At 44.5% G+C, this 25,472-nt stretch overlaps 1 protein-coding gene across 1 annotated transcript; it reads right to left on the bottom strand.

The window, feature by feature from the left end:
* Nucleotides 1–17,588: 17,588 nt before the first annotated feature.
* LOC142572604 (retinol dehydrogenase 5-like) lies at nt 17,589–25,450 on the bottom strand. The gene is made up of 4 exons (XM_075681824.1): nt 24,249–25,450; nt 22,318–22,557; nt 19,977–20,303; nt 17,589–19,197 (listed from the first exon to the last, which is right to left on the bottom strand). The coding sequence occupies exons 1-4, from the start codon at nt 24,510–24,512 to the stop codon at nt 18,964–18,966; spliced, it is 1,065 nt and encodes a 354-aa protein (XP_075537939.1). The 5' UTR covers nt 24,513–25,450; the 3' UTR covers nt 17,589–18,963.
* Between the last annotated feature and the right edge of the window lie 22 nt (nt 25,451–25,472).

The following is a 25,472-nucleotide window of genomic DNA, read 5'->3' as shown; positions in this document are numbered from 1 at the left end:
GTGTCGACACACTCTAGCAGCTTGCCGATGCTACATGTTTGCTTGCTTATGGGAAATGTGAAAGTCACATTGTCGTATAAATCATGCATCAGAGTAGAACAATATCCTTTTGAGATGTCATTTAATTACATCTGCTGATAATTTAAGTTTTGCATGTTTCTTGCATCAGCATTTTTAAAACAAACACCAGCAATCCACAATATATTTTTAAAATTTTACATTAGCTTTTGTTGAGAGTGTAAACACGGGCTCCGTGTCTTGAACTTCGAACATATCTGAGGCGCAGGAAAAATGGCCCAATTTTCTAATGCTGTATACCCAGAACAAAAACTGGCATTAAAAAAAAATTGCTTAGTGTCACTTACTTTGCAGCTTATGTAAGCAACAGACTTTAAATGTTTTTCTTTTTTTTTGGTGCTTGTGGCTCTTGGATGCTACTTTATACATAGATACAGTGCCCTGTCGGAGAAAAGTGTTAAAGGTAAGACTTCAATAATTTCAGTACTGTGTAAACATGGAGCACACTATCCACAACTTATTATAGTTACCGTTTTATTTATTTATTTATTTATTTATTTCACGATACCTTACAGGCCCATTGAAGGGCATCAAGTAAGGGGGGAAACATGACAGAAAACTTGACATTACATGACAGAAAAATAGCAAAGTGCAACATCATTATAGTACAGTATTAACACTCAATGAATTCAGGTTATCACGGAATGTTTCACGATTGGAGATGGATGCAATGGTATCCGGGAGACCGTACTATGAAAGAGGTGACAAATAAATATATGTATATATACGTATTGTTGATCCGAAGCGGCCAAATATCGCCTTCAACTGTGCATGTCGGTTATCCGTAGGACAACTAGACAGCTGATTCATGTCAGCCTAATCAGGCTAAACTCTCATCCTGCACTCGGCTGCATATATTGCATAGAGCTCCTATCCTGCATAGAGCACCACACTCGTGCTCCCATTTATGGTGAAGATTCTCCCAGCTTTCCTACGCAGTGCAGGGGATGCGTATATGTCACGAAAGTTACGACATTCTAGTACACCAATGTCTTCAAACTTCTGCTTGAGTGTTGTGAAGGCCTGTAGCTCGATCAGTTCAATCTGTATGGAAACCACGCCTTCTGCTTGCACCGAGAACGGCAGCAGGGAAAGCTTGTTACATTTTAAGGAGGCCAGCCATGTCCCGGAATCGGCCTTCGAATTCTTTTTTGTAGATAGCTGAGCAGTGCACGAAAGCGTCTTGAACTGACGAACACATGAACTGACGATGGTTCAGTGCTTTCAACTGAACAAAGTTCACCGTGGTAGACACAGTGTTCTTCATTTGCAGAGATGCGCTGTAGTGCTTCTTGGTGCAGAATGCAGTGGACGCCAGCAGAATTTATGTTTAGTGCTGCAAGCTGTGTTCGGCTCACCGCACGAGTCCATTCCTGTGTCTAACCATTGATGGGGCACCATCAATTGTGAGGAAGACAAGCTTCTCCCATAGCAGTTCTGCCCACTTGACCCTTTCTTCAAGCACCGACGAAATGTCAGCATCAGTGGTTATTCCTTTCATTGACACCAATTCAGCAGTTTCTCTGTGAAGTTAGGACTTCTGTCAACACCTGCGCTAAAAACGGCACGAGAGCGATTTCAGTAATGTGGGTACTCTTATGCTGAGTGATTGCAAACGCGACAAACACTCAGCACAACTTTTTAAGACCTCTTTCAATGTTCACGCTTATTTCATTAACACGTTCAGCAACAGCATTTGTAAAAGGCTAATCTTCTATGAGGTCAGAACCGTTTAGAAATTATTCTGTTTTGAGTTACCCATCGTGATCAGCAAAGCACAGCTATCGCAGATAAATCAAGAAAGTTTTTAGGCATGTAAGATCCACTGGGCTGAAATTCTCTGCCATAAGACAGCCTCACAGCCTGTAGAGTTATCTGACTGAGCTAACTTGTATGCTCTGTTATCGTAGGTCAGAAGTTCGAATCTTTGACTTTGTTTTTTCTTTTTTTTAAAAATTCTGAACGTGATAATTTGGAATTCACAATCTCCGGTACTCGAACGTCTCCAGGCTTGGAGTGGGTGTCAGGCTTGGCACCTGACATCGGCTAAAACGACGGAGAACCAGTGGGGCTATACTAATCGAACTAGGAAGGCCCACTAAGCTTCAACAAAGACACTCCTTCACCAGAATAGGAATTGGCCTCCCTGGTGCAGTATTCGGCCACTACCTCCCTCCTGACTCCTGCAATTAACACATGGTACTCAGTCCCCAGCAGCTGCAGAGCACCTGACCAAGGCGGTGGCCAGACCCGTAACGCAGCAGAGGGTGCTAAGAATCTCGGGGACACGGACAGGCCACCAATGGAAATTGACCCTTGCAACCTTTTAACACCCGAACTCTTTCGAATGAGGCTAACTTAGCAGGATTCTTTGAGGAGCTATAAGACAATGTTTGGGATATCATTGGCCTTAGTGAGGTTAGAAGAACTGGTGAGGCTTATACAGTGCTAACGGCCACATCCTCCGCTATAGAGATCTCTCAGATTGGAAGTTATACGGGGTGGGATTCCCAATACATAAGGACATAGCAGGCAACATTGACGAATTCTACAGCATTAGTGAGAGGGTAGCAGTAGTCTTAAAACTTGATAAGAGGTGTAGATTAAAGGTGGTACAAGCCTACACTCCAACCTCCAGTCAAGATGATGATGAAGTAGATCAGGTTTGTGAAGACATGGAGTTAGCCACGAGAAGAGTGCAAAGTCGGTACACTGTAGCAATGGGCAACTTCAATACAAAAGTGGGGGAAAATTAGGCTGGTGAACAAGAAATTGGCAACTACAGCATCGGCTCTGGAAACACTAGAGGAGAGATCGTAGAATTCACGGAAAGGAATAAGCTATGAATAATGAACACCTTCAGAAAGCATAGCAACAAAAAGTTGACCTGGAAAAGCCAAGGAATGAAATCGATTTAATGTTTTCTGCCAATCCCAGCATAGAACAGGATGTAGAAGTGTTATGTAGGGCAAAATGCAGTGATCATAGGTTAGTAAGGTCTAGGATTCACCTGAATTTGAAGAGAGAAAGAGTAAAATTGGCCAAGAAGAAAGAGGCCAACCTAGACGCTGTAAGGATAGAAGCGGACGAATTCAGTCTGGTACTTGCAAACAAATATGGAGCCTTAGAACAGCGAGGTGTAGATGACGTAGAGGTAATGAATGAAACCATAACTAGGCTGGTTTCAGAAACAGCACTTGAAGCGCCAGGCAATGCATCAAGGAAACCAGCAGGTAAGCTCTCCCAAGCAACGAAAGACCTAATAAAGAAACAACGAAGAATGAAACAGTCCAACTCGAGAGATCAGATGGACTTGGCAGAATTGTCAAAACTGATCGATGAGCAGAAAAAGTGTATTGGAAATTATAATGTAAGAAAGACTGAGGAAGCAGTAATAAATGGACACAGCATAAAATTGGCGAGAAGAAAATTTGGCACAGGACAAGCAAAGGTGTATGCACTGAAAGATAGGGCTATATCATCAGCAATTTCAACAATATCGTAAAAGCAACAGAAGAATTGTATACTAACCTGTACAATACTCTGAGCGGCCAGAACACTTCCTTTGAAAGTAGTAATAAACAGATTACAGAGGCCCCTTCTATAACTTGCAATGGAGTTAGAAGGGCCTTAAAAGACATGAAACGATGAAAGGCGGCAGGAGAAGATAGAACATCAGTCGATTTAATCAGATATGGAGGAGACATAATGCTTGAAAAACTGGCGGCCCTTTAAGTGAACTATCTATCGACTTCAAGGGTCTTAGACAACTGGAAGAATGCCAACACTCTACTAATCCAGAAAAATAGAGACGTTAAAGAATTGAAAAATTATAGACCCATTAGCTTACTTCCAGTATTGTATGAAATATTCACGAAGATAAGTTCCAATAGGATAAGGGTAACACTTCAGTCAACCAAGGGAACAGGCTGGCTTCAGGAAGGGATACTGTACAATGGATCACATTCATGTAATCAATCAGGTAATCGAGAAGTCTACCTGCCGTGGTAGCTCAGTGGCTATGGTGTTGGGCTGCTGAGCACGAGGTCGCGGGATTGAATCCCGGCCACAGCGGCCACATCTCGATGGAGGGTGAAAACACCCGTGTACTTAGATTTAGGTGCGGGTTAAAGGACCCCAGGTGGTCAAAATTTCCAGAGTCCTCCACTGCAGCGTGCCTCGTAATCAGAACTTGGTTTTGGGACTTAAAATCTCATAATTTAATTTTTAAATCGAGAAATCTGCAGAGTACAATCAACCTCTCTAATGGCTTTCATAGATTATGAAAAGGCATTTGATTCAGTAGAGATACCAGCAGTCATAGAGGCACTACGTAATAAAGGAGTAGAGGGGGCTTACGTAAATATTTTGAAAAATATAGACAAAGATTCCACAGCTGCTCTAATTCTCCACAAGAAAAGTAGGAAACTACTTATAAAGAGGTCGGAAAGGAGACACAATCTCAATGTTATTCACTGCGTGCTTGGAAGAAGTATTCAAGCTATTAAATTGGGACGGCTTAGGGGTAAGGATCAACGGTGAATATCTCTGCAACCTTCGGTTTGCGCATGACATTGTCCTATTCAGCAACACTGGTACGAGTAGCAACAAATGATCAAGGACCTTAACAGAGAGAGTGTAAGAGTGGGGTTGAAGATTAATATGCAGAAAACAAAGATAATGATCAATAGCCTGGCAAGGGAACAAGAGTTCAGGATTTCCAGTCAGCCTGTAGAGTATGCGAAGGAATATGTTTACCTAGGACAATTACTCACAGGGGACACTGATCATGAGAAGGAAATTTACAGAAGAATAAAATTGGGTTGGAGCACATACGGCAGACAAACTCGGATCCTTACTGGAAGCTTACCATTATCTCTAAAAACAAAGGTGTACAATCAATGCATTCTACCGGTGCTAACATATGGGGCAGAAACTTCGAGACTGACAAAGAAGCTCGAAAACAAGTTAAAGACCGCACAAAGAGCGATGGAATGAAGAATAATAGGCATAACGTTAGGAGACAGGAAGTAAGCGGTGTGGATCAGAGAACAAACAGGCATAGCCGATATTCAAATCAACATTAAGAGAAAGAAATGGAGCTGGGCAGGTCCTCTAATGCGTACCATGTAGGTTAGATAACCGGTGGACCGTTATGGTTACAGAAGGGGTGCCAAGAGAAGGGAAATGCAGTCGAGGATGGCAAAAGACTAGGTGGGGTGATGAAATTAAGAAATTCGCAGGCGCAAATTGGAATTGGTGTAGCACAGGGATAAATAGGTTGAGGATGATGACAATTAAAATTCTAAAAAGTTCTATTCATGCTGTGACATCGTGTGATATCGTCGGCCTTAGTGAGATTAGAAGAACTGGTGAGGTTTATACATTGCTGAATAACGGATGTGTTCTCTGCTATAGAGGTCTCCTGGATAAGAAGCAATACGGGGTAGGATTCCTAATCCATAACGACATAGGAGCAAACATTGACGAATTCTACAGCATTAATGAAAGGGCAGCTGTAGTCGTAATCAAACTTAATAGGTATAGATTAAGGGTAGTACAAGCCTGCGCTCCAACATTCAGACACGATGATGAGGAAATAGATCAGTTTTATGAAGATGTTGAATTAGCGATGAGAAAAGTGTAAACTCAATATACTGTTGTAATGGGCGACTTCAATGCGAAAGTGGGGAAAAAGCAGGCTGGTGAACAAGCAATTGGCAACTACGGAGTCGATTATAGGAACGCTAGAGGAGAGATGCTGGTAGAATTCGCAGAAAGGAATAAGCTTCGAATAATGAACACCTTTGTCAGGAAGCATAGCAACAGAAAGTGGACCTGGAAAAGCCCTAATGGTCGAACAAGAAATGAAATTGACTTCATACTTTCTGCTGATCCCAGCATAGTGCAGGATGTAGAAGATATGGGTAGGGTAAGGTGCAGTGATCATAGGTTAGTGAGGGCTAGGATTCACCTCAATTTGAAGAGAGAAAGAGCTAAATTGGTCAAGAAGAAACGGGTCAACCTAGAGGCAGTAAGGGTAAAAGCAGACAAATTCAGGCTGGTACTTGCAAACAAATATGCAGCCTTAGAACAGAGAGATGATGATGACATAGAGCTAATGAATGAAATCGTAACTAGGTTGGCTTCAGAGGCAGCAAGTGAAGTGGGAGGCGAGGCAACCAGTAGGCAAGCTCTCCCAAGTAACAAAGGACCTAAAAAGAAACGAAAAAAATGAAAGTGTCCAACTCAAGAGATAGGATAGACTTCGCGAAACTGTCAAAACTGATCAACAAGGCAAAAATAAGGGATATTCAAAACTATAACGTGAAAAGACTGAAGAAGCTGTAAAAAATGGACGCAGCCTGAAATTGGTGCAAAAGAAACTTGGCATAGGACAAACCAAGATGTATGCACTGAAAGATAAGCAGGGTAATATCATCAGCAATCTCGAAGATATTGTAAAAGCAGAAGAAGAATTCTATACTGACTTTTACAGTGCCCGGAGGAGTCGGGATACCTCAGAAACAGTATTGAACAGGATACAGGAACACCTCCTATAACTAGCGACGAGGTCAGAAGGACCTTGCAAGACATGAAACGAGGAAGAGCGGCAGGAGAAGATGGAATAACAGTCGATTTAATCGAAGGTGGAGGAGACATAATGCTTTAAAAACTGGCAGCTTTTTATATGAAGTGTCTATCGACTGCAAGGTTCCCAGAAAACGAATGAAAACATTATAATCACTAAAAGGGAGACGTTAAAGAATTGAAAAATTATAGGCCCATTAGCTTACTCCCAGTATTATATAAAATATTTACCAAAATAATCTTTAATAAAATAAAGGCAACATCGGACTTTAGTTAACCAAGGGAACAGGCTGGCTTAAGGAAGGGATACTCTACAATGGATCACATCCATGTGATCAATGAGGTTATCGAGGAATCCGCAGAGTAAAATAAGCCTCTCTATTTGGATTTCATAGATTACGAAAAAGTATTTGATTCAGTAGAGGTACCCGGAGCCACAGAGACATTACGTAATCAAGGAGTACAAAACGCTTACATAAATAGCTTGAAAAATATCTACTGAGCTTCTACAGCTGCCTTAACTCTACACAATAAAAGCAGGAAGATACCTATAAAGAAAATGGTCAGACAGGGAGACACAATCTCTCCAATGCTATTCACTGCGTGCTTAGAAGTATTCAAGCTATTAAACTGGGAAGGCTTAGGAGTAAAGATAGACGGCGAATATCTCAGCAACCTTCGGTTTGCCGATGACATTGTTCTATTCAGCAACAATGCAGACGAGTTACAACAAATGATTGAGGACCTTAACAGAGAGAGTGTAAGAGTGGGGTTGAAGTTTAATATGCAGAAAAAAAAGATAATGATAAAAAGCCGGGCAAAGGAGCAAGAGTTCAGGATCGCAAGTCAGCCTCTAGAGTCGGTGAAGGAATACGTTTACCTTGGTCAATTAATCACAGGGAACCCTGATCATGAGAAGGAAATTCACAGAATAAAAATGGGTTGGATTGCATATGGCAGACATTGTCAGCTCCTGACTGGAAGCTTACCATTATGATTGAAAAGGAATGTGTATAATCAGTGCATTTTACCAGTGCTGACATATGGGGCAGAGACTTGGAGACTGACAAAGAAGCTTGAGAACAAGTTAAGGACTGCACGAAGAGTGATGAAATGAAGATTGCTAGGCATAACGTTAAGAGACAGAAAGAGCGGTTTGGATCAGAGAGCAAACAGGTATAGACGATATTGTAATTGACATCGAGAGGAAAAAATGGAGCTGGGCAGGTCATGTAATGTGCCGGTTAGATAACCGTTGGACCATTAGGGTTACAGAATGGGTACCAAAAGAAGGAAAACGCAATCGAGGACAACAGAAGACTAGGTGGAGCGATGAAATTAGGAAATTCGTCGGCGCTAGTTGGAATCGGTTGGCGCAGGACAGGGGTAATTGGAGATCGCAGGGAGAGGCTTTCGTCCTGCAGTGGGCAAAGCAGGCTGATGATGATGATGATGCTGTGACAAACAGCATCCCATACTTCTAGCAGGCACTCATTTATGAAGGCACCCTCTGTAAGTGTATTAGAAGGTTTAGCTGTAGGCCATGAAATAAGAAAGCTTGCTCTCATTGTGTCGTCATTTGTGTGGGCTGTTTTCTGAAAGAGCCGTTGCCATTTCTCGAGGGATGATTTCAAGCCCTGTTGAGCCCTGTGCTCAGGAGGGCTATGTGGGCTGGGCGGCGAGCTTGAGACCTCTGTGTTAAACTGTAATCAGGGAAAACAAATTTTACAGCAAAGCTGCTAAAGGGAATCATTCCCTTTAGCAGATTTAACACTGGGAAAATTGGGAATTCTCGGGGAACTTGATAATTTGGAAATACCAGGGAAAACTCAGGGTATTTGTGCTTCTATCAGGGAAAATGAGCAGTAATTTTGTTTAAAGGGAACAAAAATTGTGGTAGTGATGGCTCGAGTAACAGAGGAATCGTAACGAATCCTCTTTGATGCGTTGTCGTCCGCTGGAGGAGTCGCCAGTCTACATTCAACGACAGATTTTCCGGACGCCCGATAATAAGGAAGGCGTCACGGCACCACCACCACCTAACCCATAGATGTCAATGCATAAGAACGTCTGAAATTTCGGACGCGAGAACCCTTCGCCGTCCAATTTCCGAACTTTTTGCCGTGACCGCAAGTTAGAAGCGGCATTAACCAAAGCCATTACCACCGCCGCCATTTTGATTACCTTGCCTCCCCGAACCGGCGCTCTCGCACGCAGACCTGCCGACTGCAATCAGAGCCAATGACACCGGCAAGGTATCTAAAGGGGCCGGCAAAATTCTGCAGGTAGGCAAGGAGAACGTACCCAACGACCTAATTAGAATAATATGGGCGCCCGCCCATAGTGAACTCACAGCTAGGGAACGAGATCGCCAACGAGGTCGCCCGAGGACTCACACACCGGGCCCCAGCGCAGGCAGACTACTCCCTGTCCAAAAGGCGAGACTTAACTACATACAGAGAAAATCTAAAACACTATAGAATGGGCGCAGGAGAACCCTCCCTCCCCCCCATAGATCTCTCACAAAGAAGGAAGAAGTAATCTGGCGAAAACTGCAGACGGGTGCCTTCCCAAGCCCGCATATCCTACACAAGTGACATACTGAGGTGCACTCTTCCACATGCAAAAAACTGTGAAGGCATAGCGGCCCTAAATCACATGCTCTGGGCTTGCCCAGCACTAAACGGTCTACATGGAAATAAAGAATCATGGGGATCCCCGCTCCGTAGCCAGGAAGAACAAGTCCAAAAACAAGTCATCGGTCAAGCCCAGGCCGACGTCTAGGGGGGAGGTCGACGGTGACAGGGGTACCTGCGTCTCACCCTGATCACCCATACTCCATGACGGGTGCAAATAAAGTGCTTTCTCTCTCTCTGGCAGCCATAGCCACCACCGCGGTCGATATTAAGCTTCTTGCCGTTCTGTGCCGTGCTTTTCATTGAAAGAATTCGCCGCTGTCGGGCAATGGCACCGACTGCGTCTTTGTGGTCCTCGCGATTGGCTTCGAAGCTCGGAAAGCACAACGCGTTGGATAATGCCGGTTTTTGAAGGTCAGCTTCGCCTCAGTACAGCAGTGTTACGCAGTAAAGCATACGCAAAAGTATTGCAGTGAAGCATTAGAATTGTGTGAAGGGGCAATTGTCACGGGAAAAAGTATGCATTCCTTATTTATACACGCGCGCACCCGCCATCTCCTGTCACAGTACGAGCAACGATATGCTAAATAAGTGTACTGGCTTCAGAGCTTTTTCGGATGTGCCTGTAGCGATTTGAGCCTTTAAGGGCAGTAAAAGACATGCAGTAATGTTTTCGAACTGCCTGATTTGTCGGACGTTTTCGCGGCCCTTAGGGAGTCCAGAAAGTCGGACGTTGACTGTCCAACTGACTAAGAGGATGCTTAAAATGTTCCATGGGGTGAACGCATGGTGGAAGGAGGACGAGAACAGAAAGGACCTGCGCATTGAGGAATGAGCGGGAAAGGAAGCGTGCCGCCGCTTCTTTGAAGGAACTTGAGCTCAAAAAACAGTGTAGGCTGACGCCGAGATGCAGGTGTCCCTCATCCAAACCAAAATAAACTCTTTAAAGCAGTGAAACGCAACATTGGTGCGTTGTGCGTGGGCTGAGAGTATGCCAGGACAGTTGAGGTTGACTTTCCAGCTGCTGAGAAAGAATCTCACTTAAGTTCGAGCCTTATACCAATGAGCTTGCTATCAGTTCATATATATATAGCTCATATTCGAAAATATTTGCTTCCGCATGCATCTCGTCTTTATTCGTATATAGATAATGTTCGACTCGATTTGCAATGGGCTTTACAATTTTTCTTCGAAGATATCTTCGAAGAATTTTTCGAACACTACAACTTACTATTCAAACTGGATTAAGTCGTTATTTATTTTTTAACATGATTACTAGAGAGTGACAGCACTGGGCGCCATATAGTTTCAACCCGTCTTGACATAAAATGAAGTTCTGTGTCACTCAAGGAAAATCTGGAACACTCAGGGAATTTGGACATGTTGGTAGACACCCTGGAATGCCGCATCAGTTTTCGTGCGGCTGTGGTGATGTCTGGCTATTAAAGCTGACGGTGTTGTACGGCACCACTGCCGGTATCAAAGGTCAAACAGCAGCTGCAATGGGTGCTGCAAAGCGACTGTATGACCAAGGCGTCAGTGATGGATCACCACTAAAAACTGCCAGAAATGAAGCCTTTTTCCCAGGCCACCAGAACGCGCATCTTGAGGCTGCTGCTGGTAAAGCCAGCGCAGAATGCAGAAACATACGTCGGATATAATGGAAAGTATAAAAGTACTAAGCGTGGATTTGGTGAAGCGTTTGAAGACATATGTTGCGAAGGTGTTGCACTGGGCATACTGAAGTGCTTCCAAAGTTTTGGGTGCATTTTAGGCACTGGCAAAACACCCCTTCAACTTCGGAAAGGAGTCGCAATTCTCTTATATACCGTATGTACTTTTGTAAGGGCCGCACCCCCACTTTGGAGGGCAAACTTCTGGGGGCCCGCCGGAAAGCGAAGTTAGTTCAGTTGCCGCTAGATGAGATGACCCTAGCTACTTTTTCGTCGACGCCTATCAGGCTGGCAGCGCCGCGCCATTATTTCTTGGTGTGGCCTGTCGTCTCAGCTGTGTTGGCAGTGTTCACAGTCAGATCGGTGGCACTTCGCTTCTATAGAAGGGAGCCGTGTTTCGGTCAGCGCTGGTCAGGGACGATGGGCCGGCATCTGAGGTCGTTTACTGCAGCGTTGAGTCATTTGTTCTTACCCTCTGCTACAGTTGCGGAAACAGTACGAACATTTAGCGGGCTTTCATCGCCCTGATTCGTGTAAGGGCTGCACCCCAACCAAAGTTCTAAAAAAAAAAAAAAGTGCGGCCCTTACACGATTCTATACGGTAGCTTCACTGTCTGATGTATTTGTTTTTGGGAATGGCATATATCTGCAACTTTCTTTTTTCTTTATAGACTTTTTTCGCTGGGAACTTTGTTTTATGAATGATGACTGAACTGAACTGTTGTAGCCGACCAAGTATATTTTCTAAAGTACAAATTTATGACCAGTGCTTTGTATGCACGAAAAGCATAAATACGGATTGTGTCATATTCTCTCAATTGGTAATAATATTTGCTTTCTCTTCTGTCAAAACTTGCAACGTCTCTACTACGGTATTATGGTAGTAAGTTTCGTACCCTCTAATAAACGGTACATATCTGATAGTTGTGCTACTTCCAAGAGATATACCAAGTTATAGAGGGAAGCTCGTGCATCACTTTTGTAGTTTTCTTGTAGTCTGAGACTGTGTGCTGTTAGGGTATGAAACTAAACTGCATATTCAATGAAAGGGTTCTGACCTTTTGCTGTCACCAGTGGGCTGAGTGACAGCGTAACTGAAGGCGTGGGTGGGCCGATCCTGATGCCCGTGCAGGATAAGTGTTCTCGTAAAGGTTGCAATGTGACAGAACAATAAAAATGACAAAGTAAGTGTGGTGCTTAATATAATGCTTTGCATGATCGCTTCCTTTGCGCAATCCCCACTGTTGCATTACTGATGGAATACCAACAATGGTGGATAATCGCCACTCTGGTAGAGACATGTACAAATGATACATCATAAGTATATAAAATCAGTAGATTGTAAGGTGATGGCAAATGGGTATGCAGTGATTGTAAACCAAAGTCTCAATGGGTTAGTAGGCAGCATCAGTAGATATAAGGTTGTGATGGTTCACAGATGACTGGGAGGTGGAGGATTAGCATGTAAATGTTAATCGATAATTGTTGAATGGTAGGATACCATAATGCTATTGAAGTACAGCCACCTCGCTGTACTTAGCATGAGGAACAGTGTTTTTCTTTTTGAAATGACACTTGATGGATGTCCATATAATTGCTTCATCATTAGTGTCTGTAAAATTCTTTAGTTTGTTCCTATAAGGATAGTGTAGTCGAGCGTGGATCCAGTTTTTTTTTTTTTTGAAGGATGGGGTCCAACTTGGAGATAGTGATTGATAATGATGATTAGTTTCTTATGTGCTGGTGGGTTATCTTCAGTAAACATGAGACATTCCTTGTCTCTCTAGAGCAAAATAAAGCTGCAGAAGAAGAACTTCATGAGGTTTTCACGTGTTGCACACTGGCGTTCCACACACAAATTCGAAGGGGAGGGGGGTCAGCACATACGGACATCTCCCCTGGATCAATTTCTTGTATCGGCTGTATTTTCAATGAAAATCATCAGAATTTCTTAGGAGTTGCAGCACAGCATGCAATAAAAGCACCAACACAATTAAGATATAGTTAGACGGAATCCGAATACTAGACATTTGCATACATGTCCAGTATTCGGATTCATAGGTGCAAATTTTTATTAGGCATGCTTCGTATATGTGGAATTGCAGCTCAGTTATGAAAACTGTTGTACTAAATAATAAGTTCACATAAATTTGACATCGCTATATATTAAGTCAAAATTGCTTCTTGCTTTAAAACAATCCAATTTTTGTCATGCTACAAAAGTAAGCTTTTGCCCAATCTGGCAACGAGAAAAATTTTCTTTCATCATTTTGCTGTGCTTGTTTCTCAGTGCCATGCATGTTATATCTGGACGATACACTTTCTGTGATGCAAGTCAGATGTCTAAAAGTGCAGAATCAGCCAGCAGGAAGTAGTAGTGTCACTAAAATGATAAAATGTCTGCAAAGAACACAGTGTGAACAGCATTTAGTTTTGTTTGATCGCTCCAGGAACTACATAATAGTAGTGTCTCGTATGTGCTTATGTTTGCGCTTTTGCAGTTATAGTTAGAAAGTTCAGCTCTGATAAAGCTGCAATTCAATTGCAAAGCATTGCTTTCTTGCGATTTGGCTTAGAGTGCTTTGAGAGGCAATTCATACCTCCTTTTAGAAAGCATATTCAGAGTGAAGACATACTGTTTATGTGTAATAAGGAAACACAACACACAAGTGCGCTCTGTGTATAACACATTTTTTTAAAATTCAGTAATGCAGTTGGGTTTCATTACCATAGGGTCCATAGGCATATAAACCTATAACCCTATAAACGGCATTCAATTAGCTATAGTTCAAACTTCGATAATTCAGGCTTACAATTAGTTAAAAAAATATCAACATTTTGGTCGGCACATTGTTTTCAACGTATAGTGAAGCTGTCTATTTCAAGCAAGTCTTTTAGTTACTTAGGGTTATTCAAACTTTTTGGCCCTCCAAAGCAGAGAAGAGAGACAAAGAATGGCTGGTTAAATTAAGGCAGGGGTGAAAAAGGGTAGCATCAGGGTGGGAGGGGGGGGGAGGTGTGTGTCAAAACGAAATAAATAGGGGGGCGGGGGGTCTCTGACTAAAATGTGTCAGCCCATAAATTTTTTGCGCAACATGTATACGAATAATAACTAGTCTACGGCAAGCTCAAGCACGCTCAGTAGTGTTAACGCTGAACTTTTGGCATATCGTTAAGAAAGGGGGAGGGGGGCAGGTCTGCCATGGAGTTACTCTAATCTGCCAGTGGCTCGAGCGACATCCCATGTCTTATCACTGTTGATCCCTCAAACCTCAATCTTCCTCTCTTATTTGGATATGCGAGGGTCACCAAAGCACTGGTACCGGAGGGAGACTGTTCGCGCCAACAGCTGCGTCCGTTATTGCTTCCCGCTCTCCCAAACAAGCCGCCGCTCAGCCCACTGGCTCTTGGCTGCGCAGTCGTTTATAGTGGAGCGCCCCCTCGTCGCTACCGCCAGGGGCAGAGTTCGCGCATTTATTCATTTTTTGAGCGCAAAAGGCATTCAAGATATTGAAATACATAGCCCATTGATGAATATAATAATTTTTACTTGGGATGGAAAGTCGTGTATGGATGTCAAAAAAAGTTTGTTTCGCGCGAAAGGCGAAGCATTGATTGCGATAGCAAATTATTAGACGGCTATATGAATTAAGTAAAGATAGTAGTTTTATCGGTCCTATAAGCTCGTAAACATTCGCTTACTAACTAAATTAACTAACGTGGTGTCACGCGCGCACAGGAAAACAAACACATCTTAATGGGTGACCGCGGACACTCGCTGTCAAAACACCGGCGTGAGGAAGAGCGGCGGCAACAGTCAGCAAATTGACCTTCGTGCTGCTAAGAGGAGAGAACGCAGCGTACACGAAGCTATCAGCTCTCTGCGTTCATGGACTCTGTACCCATCGCAGATCGCTTCCAAGATAGGGCCCGCGCGGCCGCACTCAGCCGCGACACATGCGGCCGCCGCCGGAGTAGGTATGTCGGTCTTCACGAAAACGCTCCACCTCACGTCACCCGTCAAACCGTTGCAACTCTCCTGCAACACTTTGGATGGGACATCATCTACCCACACTATAGTGCGGACTTGGCGTCCTCTGGCTACCACTTGTTTCCTAAGTTGAATACATTTGACAGGAAGGCGCTTCAGCAGCGACGATGACGAGACGAAAGGAGGTCGAACGCTTCCTCAATGACATGGCGGCGATCTGGTATGACATGGGCATACATAAGCTACCCCAGTGCCTAAAAAAATACATCACCGAAATGGCACTTATGTAGAAAAATAAATTCAAACTTCAAAATAATAATACATAATTCGAAATGGCAGTTATGCAGAAAAGAATGACAACCATTCCACTCTGCGAAGATAGAATGGTAACGAAAGCTGACGTCAGCTAGCTGTCGTCAGCTTTGTGAGTCAAAGCTCTCAAACGAAAAGCAAAGTGCCATCGCTGCCATTCCATCTTCACAGATTGGAATAGTCTTTTTTTTTTATTGCGAGTCTGACGTCGTTGCTCGTTCGGAGGCGTCCGGGCTCGCGATTGTCGTTTTCGTTCAGAATCACGAGAACGTTCTTCGTCGGGGGTCGTTCAGCGTAAGCGCCGTTTACATTCTCGTTGCTGTTCTCTCCAGCGCTCCTCGTACGCTTATTATTCTTCGGGTGTACGAACTATACGCGTCCACCCCATCGATAACGCAGCTGTTTTTAGCGCCGATGCCTCTCCTGCTTATATACTGCGATAACCTTGACGTCACGCTATTGTTCACGGTGAGCGTTCTATCCTGTTCCGCATTTTGACATCTGCGCCGCCGCACTGCACCCGTATGGTTTTATTAGAAATCGCTAAGCCCGTTTTTGTTGCCGTACGCCGAAAAAACTACGGAAGGTTAGTCATATACAGCTCTTGCTGTGAAATAAATTCAACCTTCAAAATGACGTAATAATTATTCAAAAGAAATGTTTATTTATATTCATAGAACAGTTGGAGAGCTTGCTTTTGGGATTACCCTCGTATGTACCAGAATGTCTATGTGACGACTGCCTCCCAGAATTTGGAAATTGTTAAATTTATTAAGGGATCCGAGGGAAAATTAATTGTACTTGTTGACAAAGACCCATAGTACTGGCAGACGTCGGAATTTGTGGGATATATAGTCGCCAATACAATAATGAATCGGTCTTTTCGCTTTTTTTACTTGTGTATGGTGGGGGACATGTAATTCCAGTATCTAGTTTAGCCAGTACGCAAAGTATAACCGTGTGTTAAAAATTGTGCCTATCGCCTTGTTTCGAGAAACCGAATGGTTTGCTGTTTGAACATGCCGTTTCTTCACTGCGGGACACTGCGGTGTGTAAAAATATTAAACATCACGGCGCACAGGATGTATATTACACATATTGGTAGAAAAGGCGTGACAACCCAGTGACCAACAATGACGCCCTATGGATATCCTCTGGACATCCACTGCCAGGACGTGGACATCTTAGGGATGCGTTGAATACGTCCTGCGAACGTCCCTCACATGACCGTTTGTCGACACTTTCCATGTTACATTCCTTGCGTGTGCGCGAGGGGTATTATAGGGTCGTGCTGCGTACATTTTACGCACATAAGTCAGGGCCTTCTACAATGTGTTAGGTTCGCAGCACATGGTGTGTGACAGACGCCAGGGGCAGAGCGCCCACGCATCGAGAACACACACATCATGTCACACATTACGCACGCGCTCGCGCAAGCGCCATACGTACTAATTCTTCCGGGCTTTCCGCCGCGCGTAAGTGGCTCATCGAACTAAATGAACTTTTCAATGTGAATTGCGACAGCGAATTCGCAAAGTACGACGTAAACATGAGCTGCAAACATGATAGCATCAAATTGTACTTCGAACATGAAAAAAAAAAAAAAAACTCAATTCTGTTACGAGGAAACTTAAAGAAAAAGCCTCTTATAGAGGACGTATATTGATGTGTATGAAGAAAAAAAAATTCATGTGCGATATCCATGAGACGTCCATGGTATCCGAATCTGATCTGGCGGATGTTTCCGACGGTGATGATTCGGACGTCCTGATTCCAAATGATGATGATCCGAACGTATGAAGTGTTCGCTCTGGGAGGCGTCTCTAGAAAGTTACTTAACTGAGCGTGAATCTTTCAAGGATGCAATTGCCAGGCCTCAAGAACACCTTTGTTAAAAGGAATTGCAAGCGCTCAGGCTAGTGAAAAACACATAAAAGAGCATCTTAATTTCCTGCCTTGTCTTTCCGCACCACTTCTACGCTCTCCTTTGCAAGATATGTCGAACCAACTAGCCTAACAATTCGGTGAAGTGGTTTTCCCAAATTTACCTACTGCCACAGTAAGTACCCGCCGTGGTTGCTCAGTGGCTATGGTGTTGGGCTGCTGAGCACGAGGTCGCGGGATCGAATCCCGGCCACGGCGGCCGCATTTCGATGGGGGCGAAATGCGAAAACACCCGTGTGCTTAGATTTAGGTGCACGTTAAAGAACCCCAGGTGGTCAAAATTTCCGGAGTCCTCCACTACGGCGTGCCTCATAATCAGAAAGTGGTTTTGGCACGTAAAACCCCAAATATTATTATTATTGCCACAGTAAGCGTTGAATTCGATTATATATTTCCTAATAACGCTAAGCTTCTGCCTATTTGATACCTAAAGCTTTTGTTATATGACCACTTTGATAACTTCCTTATAGATACAGCAGTCGCCACAGATGCTTCTATCAGGGAAGATAAGGAGGGAGTGGGCCTTTTTTTCGCCATCATCAAATTGGTCTTTCTCGCTTTGACAGCCCGACTTTACTTCAATATTTCAGGCAGAGTTTATCGGCTATCATTCTAGCTCTACGAAACTTCCCTCATCTATTTATTCAGCCGTAATCATACCTGACTCCTTATCCGTTTGTTCTGCTCTATAAGTGCCAAATTCATCTACCATTCACCGAGAATTTTATTAAATAACGCCGATTTTTAGGACCTTAGATTCTCTTGGCACAGCAGATGAGATTCAACGGGAAAATTGGAAGTTTCATTCATCAGAATGCGTTGTCGAATACCAATGCTTAATTTTTATTCCCACAGGTCTGGCTTGACACTTTCCTCTCAATGCTTGTATTACAGCGAACCTGAAACTAAGAAGCATTTCTTTATAGACTGTCACAAGTTCGACGTGCAGAGAAAACGACTTCTAGAAGGTCCCCTTCGCCAACTTGGATGGGTCATCATGCTTCCTATGGTACTGTCTCTTGGGGTGTCGGCACTAGGACATTGCAATAGGAACGTATGTGATGCTATATTTAATTTTTTAAAATTAAACAAAGAGACTGTCATGTGAATTTTATCGTTTTACATTCCTCAATATGAAAGCAAATATATTAACTTAAAATTTTAAAATTATGTAGCCTGAAAATTGATATTAACGATTAGTATTAATTTAATATCATTTCTAAATTACGTAAATCTGTTTAAGTATTCTTTCCTTTTTACCTACTGCCAAACGATACATGGCCGATCCCCCGTAGTGGGGGGTTGAGCCATATCCGCAGGCACCAAACCAAACCAACAATTTACTGTTCTGAAACGTTAAAGAAGTCACGTGTTGCGATGTCCCGTTGTTTTGTGGTATACTGCTCGTTACCATCCACATAGAACGTATACGGATAACTGTCAAAGCCAGATCCCAACTCCCCGGATGCTCTGGGTGCGAGGTTAATCCACGTGGCGTTGTTTTTCATCGCCCTTGTGTGACAACACCGCTTTTAAACATTGGAGACTGCGCTCGACTGCGGAGTGCATAGGACGTAGCTCTACGGTAGAGTAAATGCTGACAGGTTGTGCACGCATTGTGTGGAAGTTATTTTCGATACAAAATAAGCTACCCACTTGTCCAGGGCAAGACCAGCTTACATTTCCATACAGAAAAAGCACCTTGTTCAATCGGCACAAACACGTAGAACCGTTTTAATCAAGCTTTCATAAGTCCAGAAATATTTGTGAACAAGAAATCGGTAATTTCGTCAGGAAGCAGACGAAATCCCGCATACAGAATCTTCCAGCTCAACAGGTCGGGCTGGTAGATCTTGCTGGGATACGCTGTTTGCACGGAGTCCAGCATTTTCTTGGCGACGTCTAAAACAATCGGGTCCGGCTCTTTCGCTATCGTTCGCCGGATGTTGTCCTCCATTTCGTCTGCGTAGCCCTGTTGTGTGAAAAAAAAGAAGAAAAAGACCTTTGGCCACACCGTAAATCACGCGACACTGATATCTCGAACATGCAGCCGACGACGTAGTCTTACAAGTCACGTATCTCTCTAAAGCCCAGTGACTGGCTTCCTAACAATTCGCATTTTACAGTTTAAACTACTGGTTAAAAGTGCAGTATATGTTTAGACCATCGGTAACGTCGGGTGATTGTCGCGATTACATTGTTCTAAATTTGTGGGTCTAGGAAAAAAGAAAAGTTCTGCGGCGAAAGCTGTTCGTAGGCGACAGCCGATAAATTCGTTCAACTCGGTTCGTACGGAAACTGACCGGCATGTGATTAGATCGTGCGTGAATTCGACGAGCGTTTTCACGGAAATGTCATTTTCCAAATGCCACCATTCCGAAATCGATTGAGTGTATTATTTAATCGAAAAAGATAAGACCGGTAAGAGTAAGTCGCATCTGTACTATACCGGGCTTTCTTTAATTTAAATCAGTGTTTCTCAAACTTTTCCGGTACGTGGACCCTTTTAGTAGTACCTGAGTAATTGAGTAACTGACAAGCTTCACTAATTGATAGGCACGTATACATTACTACTTACAAATTGAAGCCGATAAGTTCGCAACGCGTATGCGTCCAGCTAGAAGAAAATCATGTTGTGTTAAACTGACTGGAAGACTAAAGAATAGCTTCCGTTTATTTTCAGGGCAAATCGGTCTACGGGTGCACCAGTTGCCACCCACCCTCTTCCAGTCGTGACCACGCGATGCTTACCCTGGAATAGATTTCCTTGACGTCGTCAGGGAGCTTGTCCCACATGTACTTGTAGGACTTCAGCAGCGAACTGGGTTCCGTCTGCGGCAGTCGGTACAGGTTCGGCTCGATGCCGACCACGTAGATGCCGAACTTGAGCAGCTCGCGGCGCAGAACCTCGGTGAAGCAGCGTACGGCGTACTTGCTCATGCAGTACGGTCCGGTACCCGGAACGGCCATGCGGCTCCACACGCTGTTCACGATGACGAATCGCCGGCCGCAGTGCGGCGACTGGCGCAGCAGCGGCAGGAACACCCTGGCCACGCGCGCGACGCAGAGCACGTTCACCTGCAGCGGGCGGCGGGGAGTGAACTCATGTTTGCCGTGCGTTTTCGGAAAGATTACAGGCATATGTTATTAGCTGTGTTTACAAGGAAACCGGAGGCGAGATGTAGCACTTATTCTGAGATGCAGTATTCTGGAACAAGGTCACTCAAGTTAGGTAGGGATAGCTAATTATTTCAGGGTTTTACATGCCAAAACAAAGATATGATTATGAGGTCTGATATGATGTGAGGTCTGGGTAAGAGATGATTATGGGTCTTTTTAATGTGCACCCAATGCACGGTTCTCGGGCGTTTTTGCATTTGGCCCTCAGAGATTGAAGTGCTTTAACTGAACTGGAATATCGCAATTTCATTGATATCTCTTTATGCAATTTATGCAGACGCGGTTGGTGCGCGTCTGCAATATCGGGAAGCTGTTTTGCAGCTGCAAAAGTTTTACTGCAAAGAGGCATTTGAACATGGGGAGGGGGAAAGGGGTGATGTACGACTTGTAAACCATGGAAAATAAAGCTGTTTAGTTGATTTATACCTATAAACAACACAACCATGTACATCTGAGCCAAATACTACTAAAGTACTTAAACCGCGCGATACCCGGTTAGGATCTGGACGTCCGAATATCCAAACAGGAATACCTGCGTTAAGCTTCCGAAGGGTACGACTCGTATCTAATGAACATTCTATGGAAGTCCGCATAAGCTTTTGAGGGACGCAAAGCGGGATAACAGAAATAGTGCAGCTGTTAATGCCTCACCCAGCTCGAATGTGTTCCGTCGGGTTCGCAACAAAAGTGATCGCCGTCATGTTATCATACCTACAAAATCAAACGTAACAGTTCAAAAAAGGGACCGCAACCGGTATCGTACCTTGAACGTTTCCGGCTGGAAATTGACGCTTCACAGCCGTCTGCAGTATACGATAATGTCGGCGGAGTGTGAAGTGGCAGTAAAGCGGCAGCGATGCGAGAAAATTAAGATGTGCTGGCAGTGGTTTTCTATAACATGTATAGCCGCTAAACCTAGTAATGTGTTAACATTAGGAGTGTTAAGGTGGAGAAAAGTGTATGTGTGTGATAGGTGGGAAGCCGGTCACGTGGTAGACAGAGGAGATGGGATAGCTTAGAAGATGTATATGTATAGGGTGCTTCACTTAACTTGAGCCAAAGTTTAAGAATATGCAGGTGCTGCGTAGCTGGACAGAACCAAGATAATTCTTACCGTCACATGGGAATAGATTTTTTTTTGCCTTTCGCCTAATTAGATATGTAGTCTTGATTAAGGTTTCTCTTATAATTAGATTAAAAGTGTAAATGAGAAAATTGTAGAGCAACATGAAAAGCTCCCGATACAGCTTTCTGTTGCTCAATACGTACTAGATAAAAGTTTTTCCGAGCGTGAAAGAAGTCCGCGAATAAACACAAAGTGCCTCGAGCGGCAATTTTTGCGTGTACTCGCGGGTTTCTTTCACGCTCGGAAAAACACTTATGCAGCACGTATTGAACAACAGAAAGCTGTATCGGGAGTGTTTCGTACTGCTATACAATTTTCTCATTGACATTTTTGATCTAGTTATAATAATTCAGAAGATGATTAATTAAGGCTAATTATGTAATTTAGCGGTATGCAATAAATAATCTGAGCATCTCCAAGCGACGGCAATCAACATCACCTTGGTTCGGGCTAGTTTCGTGGCATTTGCACATTTTCAAAGTTTGGCTCGTTACGCGAAACACCCTGTACGTAGTGCAACTGGCGGTGGTCTGCTCCGGACCGCATTCAGTTGCACTTCGCTCCTCGATGAGGCAGGGCGTGTGTCGAGTGAGCTACTGAACGACACTTTGCATTGGGGGTGAACGCCGTTGAAATCATGTATCCGGGACCTCAGAGAGTTGCGAGGTAACGCTAACGCATTTCTCTCGCATTTGCCACTAAGACAGCGGCTGAATATTTTTCTTCGCAGTTTTCCGTGGGCCGCAAAGGGGAAGGACAAAAAGGGCAGTAGACGCGCAAGCTGACCTCGTAGGTCCAGCGCATGTCGTCGTCGTCGTACCACTCCAGCTCGCCGAGGGACACCACGCTCAGGTTGATGATGACCGCCCAGAGGTGGCTGTCGCCCTTGCACAGCGCGCGCACGTGCTTCTCGAACTCGGCCAGCGACTCGGGCTGCGTGACGTCCGTGTCGACCACGTGGATGTTGGGCTGCTGCTTGAGCTGCCGAGAGCCGGGACTCCCCTCGCTCACGCAGCCGGCCACCACCTGCGTGGGTTGAAGGCGCAAATGTTAAGGTGTCTGCGTACGTGAATGAGCAACACGAGAACGCCGATTTTGGGGCGCAGCTCTTAAGCGCCCGTTCCTGGGTTGAACGTCGACGTCCCTCGGCGTAACCGCGAGAACACGTTCGTGCCGCTGCTTGCGCGTTCGTCGTCGTCGTCGTCTACCACAGCTGACTCAGATGCCGCTCATCATGCCAGCGTTTCCATACTGCTTCTCCCTCTGCGAAGGCGCTGACGCCACTGGCCCATTGCAAGTCGGTGCGCTGATATCGGTCTCAAATTCTTTGCCTCAATATATATCGAAAAAAAAAAAACGTATACAGCTGCGCTCAAATTTTGCATTAGCGAGTATCGTAATCGTCGGACATTTTTTTTTTTTTAGAGTAATTACTTATGTAGTGTGGATTCGAAAGTGACATGTTAATAGAATTTTTGTATCACGGAAAACTTTTACGATAACGTGGGTATGCACATATCCGACTTCTTACATATTCGTATGTTTCCTTTCATATTGCTTACGGGAGTAGCTTTAAGAATAAATTTCTTTTTCCTTGCGTCATATTCAGGGAGCCTCTCACTGTTCAGTGCGTTCTTTTTTTTCCACGCGAGGGACCAGCTCACCGCTGACGGAAACAAAACACCGCGCGTGTTTTTCGCACTGGCTCCGTGTCGAAGCAAAGCTTTCTTTTGTGCTGGCTACGTACAGGGAATCGCGAGAAACTATGGCTATGAACTATATCGGTGAAGCCAAGTGAATGCTAAAAAAAGAATTTAAATTTAACCGCTCGGTTTGAGCAACATGCGTGCGTTGGTTTGTTTTTGAACAGCTCAATCACCATCCGTCGGATTTGTTCTCGACGAGAGAGATCTACGCGGGCGCTTTTTCAGTGTATACAAGATCGGCCATGACTCGCGCACCAGACAAATGTGCAAATTAGCCGAGGTATGAATCGCAGTTGCACTTAATTATGTTACGTTGGTCTTGTAAAGGAAGGTCCGAGCAGCAACTACATGACGGAAATTATACACCCTTTCCTCTACTGCACATACGATTATATATGCTGCCAAGTACTTGCACTGAGCAACGTCTTGGGAAAGAAAAAAAAAGTGTTCGGTTACGTTACACATTGATATAGAAATGTGGCTGTGATGTGAGCTATTTTCCGGAGCCTTGCGCCGAATGACGATACATCATAGCAATACGTCTTGCATGTGTACTTACTACACGCCTTTTAGACTTCGTTAATACTACTCTACTCTCACAATCGAAACAGCTAGTATAGAAGCAGCTACAACATAACTTTCAGCAGTTGCTTAGGGACGTTGACTTTCTAGAGCTGGTAAACTTGTTAGCTCGGAATGACGGCGGGTGGCAATTACAATTGCGTGAGGCAATTCGCTGCCTTCACTCCACCGCGGCGTCCGTACTCCGTCGCGCGTCAAGCACATTTTATGAAGGTGGCCCCACTGGATGCCTTTTGCGCTTTAAGACGCAGATGAAGTCACGCAGAAGGAATGTGGCATTCCGTAAGGTTCCCTTGCATCGTAACGTCTCGCGCATGCTTATATGTACTAACACGCGCATACCCTTGTTTGAGTTGTGCCTATAGAGCGAACTGTATACATGCGTATGTCGCCTAATAGACAAGGATGGTTCGAAGATCCGGCGCGTACCCTGAACCCTCGTCGGTCAAGCTCCTGAGCGAGTCTGTTGCCGTAGCCGCTGTCGCATCGCGTGACGACGACGATCTTGCCCTTGGGCGGGACCGCCTTGTAGGTGAGCGTCTTGAGAAGCCAGAGGGTAGCGTAGTGCGAGACGACGACGACGACCAGGGCGAGGGAAATTACGTGCGCCGCAGTGTGCACTAGAGGCGCCGTGTAGAGGACGCAGAACAGGGATACGAACACGGCGAGAAGCATGCTCGCGTAGCCCTGCATGGTCCCTAGCTGTGCGCTCGCGAGCCCCTTTCTGTTCGAATGCGCCTGCTTCACCTGGCGCTGACGCACGTGCACGTGACCGCGCGTGCCTCTTCTTTTGTCCCTCGTGAAACTTGCGCAATTCGGGGCCCGCTTTCAGAAAACTTTTCTTTCGCCGCAGAGTTAGCTCATTGGCTGCCGTCACCACCGATGATGTGCTCGAGTAAGATAAGGTTTATGAATACGGGCTTCCCTTTCTCGACGAATTCGGACAAAATGTCTCGCAAATCTTGATATTGCCCTAATAACTCGTCGATAAAAATCCTATATGAAAGTTACGTAAGATCGTGCGCAAGCTTTACGAACAATGTAAGACGTCTATATTTGGTATCAAAATACAGTAACAGGTAATATACAGGGTTTCCCAGCTAACTCTAGCCAGAGTTAAAAAATATGCCGATGCACCCTAATATGACGCATGTTGCTGACTATTGTATGGAGTAAGTCGCACTATATTTTTGTATTGTGCTTAATTGCACAATTAGCCAAGAATAATTAACTTCGGAATTAAGCAACGAAGTTACGCGAAAAATTTCAATTGGAAAGTTATAGAGCGCTTTGCAAAGCGCCTGATTAGACAGTTTCTAACTTTCCGTTCATTAGGCATTAGTGCTTTTCTGCTGAAAACAGATGCCCGAAAAATACAAAAAATTACCACGTAACATGTCCGCTTGCGCGCCGTCATTTCAGCGCTCCCAAACGCTCCGCGTACCTACGAACATATCAATTAGCCGGATGTGCTGCCGCTGCGCCTGCTGATGGCTATCAACAACCGCCGCGAGGGAAGCACACCAGTTTGCGTAAATCGCACAGCCATCGTCTGCGTCACTGCCCTAGTTCCATATTAAGCGGCAGCACACACTGCTATAGATGCTATGTTCGTTTGCACGAGAAACGTTTGGGAGCGCCGTAATCACGACG

The sequence above is a fragment of the Dermacentor variabilis genome, chromosome 2 (genome assembly GCF_050947875.1).
Source record: "Dermacentor variabilis isolate Ectoservices chromosome 2, ASM5094787v1, whole genome shotgun sequence".
Taxonomy (NCBI): domain Eukaryota; kingdom Metazoa; phylum Arthropoda; class Arachnida; order Ixodida; family Ixodidae; genus Dermacentor; species Dermacentor variabilis.
This window is presented reverse-complemented; position numbering and strand designations above follow the sequence as displayed.

Excerpts from the sequence above, each read along its gene's own strand:
- LOC142572604 (XM_075681824.1), bottom strand. The coding sequence starts at position 24,512 with ATGCAGGGCTACGCGAGCATGCTTCTCGCCGTGTTCGTATCCCTGTTC. Across the intron at positions 22,558-24,248 it reads TTGACCGACGAGGGTTCAGG|GTGGTGGCCGGCTGCGTGAG; the intron begins GTACGCGCCGGA and ends CAACCCACGCAG. Across the intron at positions 20,304-22,317 it reads ACATGCGCTGGACCTACGAG|GTGAACGTGCTCTGCGTCGC; the intron begins GTCAGCTTGCGC and ends CGCCCGCTGCAG.